This window comes from Alosa pseudoharengus, unplaced genomic scaffold (assembly GCF_046254945.1).
Source record: "Alosa pseudoharengus isolate Yale_2024_CS ecotype anadromous, Long Island Sound unplaced genomic scaffold, YU_APseudo_1.1 YU_APseudo_1.1_scf_19, whole genome shotgun sequence".
NCBI lineage: Eukaryota > Metazoa > Chordata > Actinopteri > Clupeiformes > Clupeidae > Alosa > Alosa pseudoharengus.
This window is the reverse complement of record NW_027468657.1, coordinates 9,556,601-9,567,727: the sequence shown is the minus strand read 5'-3', so window position 1 is coordinate 9,567,727 and position 11,127 is coordinate 9,556,601. Positions and strand designations below refer to the sequence as shown.

General features: G+C 38.4%; 1 protein-coding gene across 3 annotated transcripts; it reads right to left on the bottom strand.

Moving 5' to 3' along the window:
* Positions 1 to 599: 599 nt before the first annotated feature.
* Positions 600 to 10,741, bottom strand: LOC143132241 (uncharacterized). 3 transcript variants are annotated; one of them, XM_076291639.1, is made up of 7 exons: positions 10,613 to 10,741; positions 7,592 to 7,691; positions 3,772 to 5,319; positions 2,476 to 2,814; positions 2,209 to 2,322; positions 1,693 to 1,740; positions 600 to 1,277 (listed from the first exon to the last, which is right to left on the bottom strand). In XM_076291639.1, the coding sequence occupies exons 3-7, from the start codon at positions 3,824 to 3,826 to the stop codon at positions 1,081 to 1,083; spliced, it is 753 nt and encodes a 250-aa protein (XP_076147754.1). In that variant the 5' UTR covers positions 3,827 to 5,319; positions 7,592 to 7,691; positions 10,613 to 10,741; the 3' UTR covers positions 600 to 1,080. The 3 variants fall into 3 exon arrangements, with proteins under 3 accessions (XP_076147754.1, XP_076147751.1, XP_076147752.1); XM_076291636.1 differs by having other exon boundaries at positions 1,693 to 1,785; positions 10,613 to 10,739; XM_076291637.1 differs by having other exon boundaries at positions 1,693 to 1,785; positions 7,592 to 7,646; positions 10,613 to 10,739.
* Between the last annotated feature and the right edge of the window lie 386 nt (positions 10,742 to 11,127).

Sequence of the window (11,127 nt, the reverse complement as noted above, 5' to 3'; positions counted from 1 at the left end):
ATTTTTTTTTAGCGTTCAAGCCAATGGATATGGTGAGCCACATGGTAAGACAAGTGAAGTGCCTGCAAAGTGCTGTAGGCCTACTTGTTTGGAACATGCGGATGTTTGGCATTAGGCTACATTTGTGAAGTCTTCAACTCTTGATTTCACCTTTCAAAGTACTCGACAGGTATGACTTTGACCGGGGTACCTTGTTGGCATTTTAGTTTTGATGGTTTCATGCTCTCATGTGCATGTCATCTACCTGCAGCCATAATTAAGCAGTTGAATCTTTTATATGGATTGCATTCACACAGTTCTACAGCCACGTTTACATTATGCATAACTTTTTATTCTGTGATTTTTACAAACTCAAAAGCAACAGGAAATACTCTCGACAGGAAATGCTGACACCTTTATGGGCCTCTTCACACATTCCTCACACGTCTGCCGTGAACTTCACTGAACTTAAAAGTGTTATAGTGGCAAGAAAGACTCAACATAGAAACTGGCACAAATGGTTCCAAAGCATATCAGACTATCACAACTGAAATAGTAGTTCTTCAGGACAGGAAATCTGTTTATGCTATGACTGAATGAATGGAGCCTCACTGACAAGCTTGGAGTAGGCAAGATTTATTCAAAAAAAAGAGGTCAACAGGATTTCCATACGCCAAAAAAGCAATGCTGTCATAACTTATTTACATTATCAATTACCATGCTTCTCAGAATATTTTATTTATTTGTGGTGAAGCAACTGAGAATGTAATGTAGCTTGTATTGTGTCACACCAGCACTCAGAGAAATGACAAACTAAACAGCAGAAGGAACACGTGTGGAAAAGGGTTCTCTCATTTTCTACATCTGATGTTCTGTACAGACAAGAGAGTAATTTATGGGAGGTGGTGGGGAGGTTGTATACAAACAATAATCAAAACCAGCCAATATGACACCTCCAATAATCATAAATATTAATCGTTATAGAACATGAAGAAGAACCTAAAGTTACGCCCTTGCCAACAGGCAATAAAGAGCAGAGAGATGATTACACAAGGTGCATTTACCACAACAACAATAACAACAAGTTTGCATTTCAGATTGCTACTTATTGTGTCTAGTCTTCACCTCAGCATACAGAGCCAGGGAAAAGCACTGATCAGGGTCCACAGGTGTGTGACCTCTCTGGACGTTCACCTCCCCATACTCCACCGTCTCCTCCTGCCTCTCTCTCTGGTCCGACTGCTTCGCCTGTCGATTGTGTATGGTCACGGCTGCATACACCAACTCCTCCGGCTCCGCTACAGAACAGAAGAATGAGAGGTGAATAGAAAAAAATACTAACCTGTCATGCCAAGTTACAATAGCTGTACCTGTTTACCTCATTTATGTGTTTTTACTTGATTAGCTGTTATCACCAAATACGTCTTTGCCATTACACTTGCAAGTATAGTGGTATTTTGTGTAATTATATAAAATGGCACGAGAGCCAAGCCAAGCATGACATTTACATTTACATTTATTCATTTAGCAGATACTTTTATCCAAAGTGACTTATTATGTCAATTATAGGCTACTACAAGGGCCACTGTCTCCGAAGTAACCTTAACCACTACACTACCGCCGCCCCAGCTTAAAGATATTTTAAGGTACACAAATTAGCCATTAGCTAAAGACCAATTTGGTCTGAGATGGTTGTAAATGTTTCAATCTTACCCGTTCTATAAGTGCTCTTTGTTCTTTTGCAGTAATAGAATAATCCTCCTGACACAGTCAAACACAGAAGAGATCCAAATACAACCATTATGGCTAAGAATGAAAAAAGGAAAAAGAAAAACAGAAACTTAGAGACTTTTCAGAGATATTTGTATACATACTGTACAGTGCCTATAAAAAATAATTCACCCCCTTGGTTATTTCCCCTTGTATTGCTTTAATAAATGGAATCTTTGTCAATTTTTACAAAAACAAACAATATTTTTTATTAATTAACATCACATTGTAGAAATCTGCTTTCACTTTGACATTAAAGAGGAGATTTTTGTTAACGAAAAAGGCCAAATTCAATTGATCAACGAATATTCCATTTATAAAAGCAGTAAAAGTGGAAATATTCAAGGGGGGTGAATCATTTATAGGCACTGTACCTATACAGGAATTGAAACTGAGGTAAACAACATTAACCACAACAACAATAACAACAACAAAAATATACCAGAAACAAATTCTCACCAAAGATGATATTCCATTGTTCTTTTGACATTGTTCTTTTTCCATCATTATTTAGAGGGGGGTATGTGGCGTTTGAAATGGTCAGTGTCATGGGGGTCGTCATAGGGGTCGTCTCTGAAACACATACAGCACTTATATTAAATACTTTCACATAGAATATACACAAATAAACAAGTGTTGTATTTTTATCTATATAAAAGTAGTCCGTAAAAAATATTTAACTCTAACAAAGGAATATTGCCCTCAAAAAGTAACCATTTAGCCTACCATTTACTATCAGCCACACATAGTTATCTGCTACCTTGGTGCCGTTTCCTGAGAAGATCTGTACTCTGTACTTTCCTAAATCAGTCAACTCCACAGGGTTTATAAATAAGGTCCCATTGTCAGAGAAAAAAGTCCAACGTCCAGAAAAATTTCCAGCGTCCAGAATGGTGGATGTACTCCATTTGGTTGTAAATCGAAAGATTCTGGATATTGGGTTTTTTTGTCTATAAAAATGCAATTCATAATCCTTGGTTGTTCTGATCAGCTGTAGGTACAAAGGCTGGCCCAGAGTCCCATAACATGAAACATTCTGTGTAGCATCACAAGTGGTCTCCATTCCTGTGAAACAAAAGTGGAAAAATGATTGCTAAATGCTTCGCCCATATCAAAATATTTGTACATTGTGACAAAATGTGTTAAGTTACTCATTCATTGACTAATGTAGAATAGTAGTCTAAATTGAAGTTGATTAGAGAAGGCAGCCTCTTAATCTCCCAGAGCTATACACAGTTTTTTTTTTCACAGTTCATGCAGAGGGTGGAGCTAGTAATCAAGGATCTTTGGTTCATGCTTCAGCCTAAACTGTGCAAGGGAACATTCAGTGGAAAACATCAATCAGAGGGTAAAGATCACCATCAGTCCCTATAGCATGTAGGTGGAATCCTCCAGTCTAGAAGTTAATGAGTGGAACTTCACACCACTTCTGAATTTAGCCTCATTCTATGACACTTGAGTTTAAGCTGGGGTGCATCAAGTTTATGCAGAGTGAAAACTAAACAGGATTTGGCTTGATGGTCTTTTTGGCCCCTACCATCGACTTCAAGGCAGCGCTGCCTTGCCTAACCCTAGCCCTAACCCTAACCCTGACCGTAACCTTAATCCTGGCACCTTCCAGGCAGCGCTGCCTTGAAGTCGATGAGTGGGGCCATCGAAAAGACCATATATCACAGGATTGTCCAAATACACTGACTGCTATAACAGCGTAGGTTAATGGTAAATCGCCTGCATGTTGCACAGTTTATCATGGCTGTCAGGGATATGTCTGACACTGTGTAGGTGTGGGACTAGAGAATCTTAAAGTGTCAGTTTACTTTTAAGAAAAGCACTGTTGCACTTTTATTTAGTTCAAACACTTGGTGATTTTACCAGGTCATGAGGATCATGGAAGGCACATGACATTAGGTTAGGTTGTTAGCATTTTGTAGCCTCTGGCCAATGAACCAAGCCACCAGCTTAATATGTCACAATAAGTGTAATCTGTAATGTATTGGTGTCATGATCGTAGGCTATACTCACCATGAGTTGTCCTCACAAACACCACAACCAACGCTAGCACAGTCCATAGCTTCATGTCTGAGTGAGCGGAGCTCCAAAATGCATCTTATGAAGAAGTCTGAATGATAGAGCTGGAGAAAGAGTAACTATCTCCTTGTCTCAGCAAAGAGACAAGGTCTAGTAAGAAAACCGTTTGCTATAGCACTGTGGTAGGGGCTGTGAAAGCAACACCCAGTCGTTTTGTCCATGTTGTCATGCACCTGTCTGAACAGTAGGCTAGTCACAGTTTTCTGTGGGCTGACTTTAACAAGTCCCTGTGGTGAGATCTGCTGGAGGTGTAACACAAGCACTTGACTGAAGAACTCAGTTTATGTACTGCAAATTTGACATTTACAGATTACACATGTCAGCAGATGTTTTAAACATTGTAATCACCTGTCCTGTACTATTTCTGCGTTTATTGTATCTCTAGGTCAGAGCTACCTTCTGTCTCCTGGACCAGGGCACCATTTCCATCAAGCTGAGTTGAGTTGCAAGAGATGGGGTCCACAAACATTGAGATTGTGACATATTTCTCAGTACATCACTTTATCACCAGTTGACATTACATTGTGAGTTTTCATGGCTTTGACATACACAAAGGGTGTTAGTTTGGAAATATTACATAATGTATTCTAAAACTGGAAAATTAGTTTAAAGAGAAATGATATGAAAGATGAACCTGATATTCTCCTTCTGATCAGTTGAATTTTAATTCACAGTGACAGTGAAATTTAATTTGGGATTAATAAAGTATTTATTATTATTATTATTATTATTATTATTATTGAAATATACTGTAAGATAAATAATAAATCAGCTTACAAATATGTAGCCAAAGACAAACTTTATGATTAAGAAGTGTCAACTCTAAAGAGGAGATTACTGCTACCACATGGAATAAAGGTGTGTTGTCATTTCCTCTTCCCACAGTCTATGGAGACTTAAAAGTGTGTTGTCATTTCCTCTTGCCACAGTCTATGGACTGCACTCAGTAAAAAAACAAAACCACGTGGCTGTATTTGTTATCCCAAACCAGGAGTGACCATGATTACCATATAGGCCAAAGCAACTATTTGCATAGGCACACCGCTCAATCATTTTCACATGTAATTAAAAGAAAACATTTACTGTAGAGTGGCATCTAGTACGGCTGTCACAGTTTTACTGAAGTGGTTCATGAAAGAATATCTGCCTCTATTTCTGAAAACCTGTTCCCTTCTTATACTCATATTACATTTACGGGAAATATAGATTTACAGGGAAAGCCTGAAATTACAGTTGGATACCATGTTTAATGCATTTCCTTTATAGCGTTTTACATTTACCGGTAATTTCCTTTTTTTAAAAACAACACACACCACAGGTAAAAAATGCAAAAAAACAGGAAATTGCAGACAAAACATATTTAATTGTGTGTCTTAACACCTTTCTAGCTTTCTTTTCAAACATGCTGTAAGATTTCAGGTACAGTTATAACAATTCCTCACCATGTTACAGTCTTCTTAAATGCAAGTTCTTCAGTTGAGGCTAGAACATATAAGGATATATTCAGAATTGGTCCATTCATGCAAAATGCCCATTGACATAATCTGTAACAAGGATGGTAAGCCCTGGACAAAAGTGATCTTGAATGAGGCCCATTCAGAATTATGTTGCACTGAAAATATTGACACATTTGCAGTAGGTTCACTGACCTAAAGCAGAAAGAAACTAATGTCTTTAAGGGTTTATGGTAGAGAAAGAAAAATCTGAAATAATTCACAGTACAGATGTGTACAGCACATCACATCAATCAAAAGTCATCATTACAGTTATCAGAAAACTGACTTTCTGTCACGTATATTCACTTCTACAACACACATACACAATAGCAGCTCAGATGCAAGAACAGAGAAGTAACCACGTGCGAAAAAAACAACTGTGCTGAGCTTTTCTCACTGTCTTACTGTAATATGCAGTATGGCAAGAGCACAGAACTGGCAAGACCAAGTGCATTTCACACAGATTGCTCTAGTTTCCAGATTCAGCATACACGACCAAGCTCACACACTCCTCAGGTGTTCCACAGGTGAGTGGTAGGTCTGCACGTCCACACGTGTACCTGTGCTCCTGTGCTTTCATTTACAATCGCTTGCACAATCAACCCTGTTTTTTTTTTAAATTATTATTTTTTGTCAGCCACCAACTATTTTATTATAAGTGTTTTTATGTAGTAGGCCTATTTTAGATTACACCAGAATAAACAGCTCCAGTACCACCAGTGTTGGGGAGTAACGGAATACATGTACCAGCGTTACGTATTCAGAATACAAATTATGAGTACTGTATTCCGATACAGTTACAAGTTAAATAGTTGGCATTTTGAATACAGTTACATTGTTGCAATCAATGGATTACATGACAATACTTCTCTGTTTCATAAGTTTATTCACTCTCTAAATAAATTAAGGCAACTTCATTTCCCAGAAGCTCCTGAAAGCAATCTATGATAAAATTGTTTCCATGTTTAAATCCAAGACCCGCCGTCTTGCACTAGCCTCAAAACGCAGCCAGCGCGCATTATGGACGCGTCATGGGAGACCCTGAAATGACTGTTTGCACAGCAAATTAGGAGTAAAGTAAGTGGAGGTAACTCCTGTTCCTCACTGATTGTGGTTCCTGATGTCTGTTCAAAGGATATTTTCCCAAGTATTAATAGCTCAGGCTACTTCGGCCAATCGGTTACACAGTTTGCTACTCAATAAACAAAGCCTACTTCACGTGTTGATTTAGACCTACAATAAAACCAATCTCTAAAATAGGCACTGCATTCTAAGTTTTTTATTCTAATTTAAAATAGCTTTATGGATTTTTTTTTCTAATTAGATCTACATTTACGTTTTAAAATGAATTATATGGTGCAGCCTCTGAAGAATTATTCTTGCGAGTACTGTAGGCCTATTTTAACGTGTGGTTTTTGATTGTCATTACGCGATCAGGTTCATTTTGAGAGGCCTGATATACAGTAGCCTATAGTGTTTACATTTACAGGTCATTTGCGTTCCTGTCATATGCGCCCCTCACTTGTAGGTTGATGCCACCGAAAAATCTCACAGGCACACCTTAATTATAATTTCTGGCTACGCCCTTAAAGTAGCCTATTTATTTTGTTTGTTTTAATTAGCATAGTTGCCTGCTGTAGTTTTAGTGGTCACCTTGCTATTTTAAAGTTGTATCAGGTAGCTTAGTTGACTTTACATTCTCCTATGTGGGCCTAACACTTCAGCCATTTGGAACAGAAGAACACCAGAATAGGCCTGTTTAGGCCTAAGCAGGATTTGATGGCCGCATTCCTACACTTATAAAATGCAATTCAATGCGGACGTAATCTAAGTATTCAAAATACGTTACTCAGATTGAGTAACGTAACGGAATACTTTACAAATTACATTTTTGGGCATGTATTCTGTATTCTGTAACGGAATACGTTTTGAAAGTAACCCTCCCAACACTGAGTACCACTGACACTGAAGCCAGTGCTAGAGGGATTTTGTTTAATGTAAAGAAACACATCAAAAGAGCAAAAAGGCAAAGATTAATTTTCCCCAGTGTTTTACTTGATTACCCGTTATCACCATTTCTTTTGAGATGCATTTGTGATTACACTTGCAAGAATATTGGTATTTGTATGTAGTTTTAAGAAGCACCAACTCTAGCACAAGAGCCAAGCCAGGCATGAAATAATTGTTATGCTTGTTATACAAGTTAGCCATAAGCTACCATTTATTCTGAAATGTCTGTACATGTTTAAATGTCGTACCTGCCCTGTAGGTGCCCTTTCTTCTTTTGGAGATATAGAATAGTCCTCCTGAGTCCTGACACAGTCAAACACACAACAGATCCAGACACAAGCATTATGTCTAAGAATGAAAAAGGACAAAAAAAAAATATAAACACAGATACTTTTCAGAGATGTTTGTATACATACCTGCACAGGAATTGAAACTGTGAGGGAAACAACAACAGCGTATACTGTATACCACAAAAATGAAGATGATATTCCATTGTTCTTTTGACAGATATCCATCACTATTTACAGAGGGGTATGTGCTGTTTGAAATTGTCAGTGTCATGGGGGTCATCTCTGATACTGTACAGCACTCATATTAAATATTTCGGAGTGTCTATTCGTACCCCTGGTACGAATAGCCTTGGCCACACAACTGGGCTATTCACACCCTGTTACATAACAACAAAAACATGTTGCTCGCGTGCCCAAAAAACATGGCCGACATTCGTTTTTTCGTCAGCAGAAAGTGAAGAATTCTGAACGGTTTCAGCACTAATATCTGTTCAAATTAAAGTTGAGATTTAAAAGTTGTTTTTTATTTTCATAATCTTTGTTCAGTGAACACATACAACCGTCAGTTTGTTAGCTAACAGAAATTTCGTGAATATGACGTTCAGGCCTATAAACTCTAAGCTTACCTGTAAATCTCAACTTTTTGTCGAAGCAGATAGTACAGTGGTCACAGGCAAGGGCTGGCACGCGGGAGACCGGGGTTCGATTCCCGTGTGATGTTTTTTTTAGCGGAGTGACACACAATACATTAATTTATGTTACTATACACCAACTGGCCTGTAGATGGCCGGAGACAATTTTCTGTGAATATCTCGAGAACCGTAGGGCCTAGGAGGACGACATTTTTTTTGTATGTTGGTCTTAAGGGGCCATGTCAACCCATCACATTACCACTTATTTCATGTATAGCACCTAGTTAAAAATTAAAAAGCAAAAAATTAGGTGTTTTTATCACAATATCTCTGGCTGACATGTTCAAAACTGCAAGAAGTGTAGGATCATTATGACACCCTCCGAATGCATGCCAAGTTTCATGAACTTTCGTTCATGGGGGGCCTTACAATACAATAATGTATGTGTACATTTAGTGACCTTACACCAACAGAGTTTTCTGTGAATATCTTGAGAACCGTAGGGCCTAGGATGACCAATTTTTTGCGCATGTTTGCCTCCAGGGGTCATGTTAACCCATTCCATATGCACACATGTGCATAAACAGATACACATGCACACACATACATTCACAGTAATCATACGTTTGACACATACTCACACAGTAGACATATGTACGCATGCATGCACATGCACAGACACAGGCACATACACAGGCACACACACAAGCACATGCACGCACACACACACACACACACACGCACCCACACACACATAAACATAAATATGTACACGCACACATGCACACAATTCAAGAATTTCTCAGCATTATGAACAATCAAAATGGGGGTGGGGTTGTATAAAATGTATTTTACATGTGAAATCTATGAACTAATCATGTTTTGATACTTGTTGTCTAGCAGATACCAGTGAGAATTGAGTGTGCATAATGCAATTCAGTGAGACAGTTAGAATCATATATGCCTTTCAGCGTGACTTATTTTTGTGGAAAAAATGTGCTGGACTGGGCGGTCATATTTTGTAACGCTCTGCGGTACATCTAGTTTAACAGATAACAGCAGGTTTCCAGGTCAAGCAGTTATTTATTTACTATGCACAGTACTCCTCAGCGAGGCTTACAAAGCGGTATGAGGTCTTTGCCCATAATTATTACAGAGACATAAACAAATGTATGAATTCTAGCATCGTAATATTTGGCTGCATACCCTCGCACACTTCTGATTATTTAGGTAGCTTGACATTTAAAAGCGATTAAACCACAACCGCTTCAGATACAGTTTGTGATAAATACAAAACAACAAGAACCAGTCTAAGGCAGTCATGCAAGACACCTTCTCTAGACCTTAGGTTATAGTAAGTAAGTAAGCAAGTAAAATGTATAACACATATTTAAAATACAGTTTACACTGACCAAAGTACCAAAAAGGGCCTGAGACAGTCATGCGATGCAAGTCTCTAAGGTCATACAGGAGTAAGATACAATGTTTGCATATGCACTTAAAGGACAAGTTCTGTATTTTACACTTAAAGCCCTGTTTTCAGATTGTTTCTGATTAAATAGAACGGTTAAGATTGAAATTTGGACACATGCTGCTGGACCGAGAATTTTCAGTTTCTGTGGTAGCGCCCACCTCCACTATAGCTGCATAGGTGCACTGGAACAATCCTTCCTAAAACGCATTAAACTTTCGTTTACAAAGACGTGAAGCTCACCGAGTGGTCAGGGGTTTATCATGGCAGTCAGTGAAACCAATTCGAAACTTCAAGCATTAATTTACTTGTACTTGTCCTATAAGAAAAGGTCACTGTTTGTATGTTGGGCTAATGAACTAAGGGGACCTTTTGTCAACATAATATGTCACAATATATAAAAAGGTGTAATGATCATTTTGAATCATTTACATGTATTATTTATGTTAATTTAGATAATTGTATCCAAAGCTAAATGAGAACAGAGATGAGGAAATGAGCAATGAGCATGGTGCTTTGAGCATGATGACACATTTCTAATTTACACATACTGTGGAACAATCCGCTGGGATAATCCAAACCTCCCATGGCTGACAGAGTCTGCCCACACAGGAAGTTTACCATGCAGAAGATGTACTTGATACAAGTATGACTATAATGAAATGCAGGGCACTTGAATTATTACACTGTGATGAACAAAAGTTGATACATTGTGAAAACTGAAAAAATATCGTGTAGCCCTGCTCCACCTAACCAATAACTTTAGCCTATGCTAAAGGACCTTAGTTTGACAACATTATGTGTCCCAGTAAAGGTCAAATAAAAAAAGGAACAGTTGCCATCATCAACGTCTTCATACCACCGTAAGCTACTTACCATGCGTTGTGCCGTTAAACACCAAAACCAGTACAAAGTAGTACAGTCTTCATCTCGAGTTCTCAATTTTTTTGCGATCAGACTAAATGTCTGATCAAAGAGTCTTAAGGCTAGAGCCGGGGACAGTTTAACATTTCTTCTAAATATCTGTCAGCAGAGACACAAGGACCAGTATAGTGTGAAACGGGGGGGAGGGGGGGGGGGCTGCTGAATCACTGTGGTGGGAGCTGTGAAAGCTACAGCCGTTCTGTTAGGGTGTTGCATGCACCTGCATGTAGAGTTTTATCAAAGTTTGGTGGGTTGACATCAATGGCTACCAAGAGATGGAGACTTCACAGAAATAACAGAGCAGCCCATGTGTAGCCTACATCTTTCAGTTCTTTCTGTCGTAAATCTCACACATCTCAACAGTTTAGACATTAAACACTGATGTAGACCAGAACTATTCTAGATGTTTTTATAGTGAATGGAATCCACTATCTTGAAATCTCCTGGCTTCTTCTTATGATTATAAC

Excerpts from the sequence above, each read along its gene's own strand:
- LOC143132241 (XM_076291636.1), bottom strand. The coding sequence starts at position 3,826 with ATGAAGCTATGGACTGTGCTAGCGTTGGTTGTGGTGTTTGTGAGGACA. Across the intron at positions 2,323-2,475 it reads TGTGTGGCTGATAGTAAATG|AGACGACCCCTATGACGACC; the intron begins GTAGGCTAAATG and ends TATGTGTTTCAG. Across the intron at positions 1,278-1,692 it reads AAAGAGCACTTATAGAACGG|CGGAGCCGGAGGAGTTGGTG; the intron begins GTAAGATTGAAA and ends TCTGTTCTGTAG.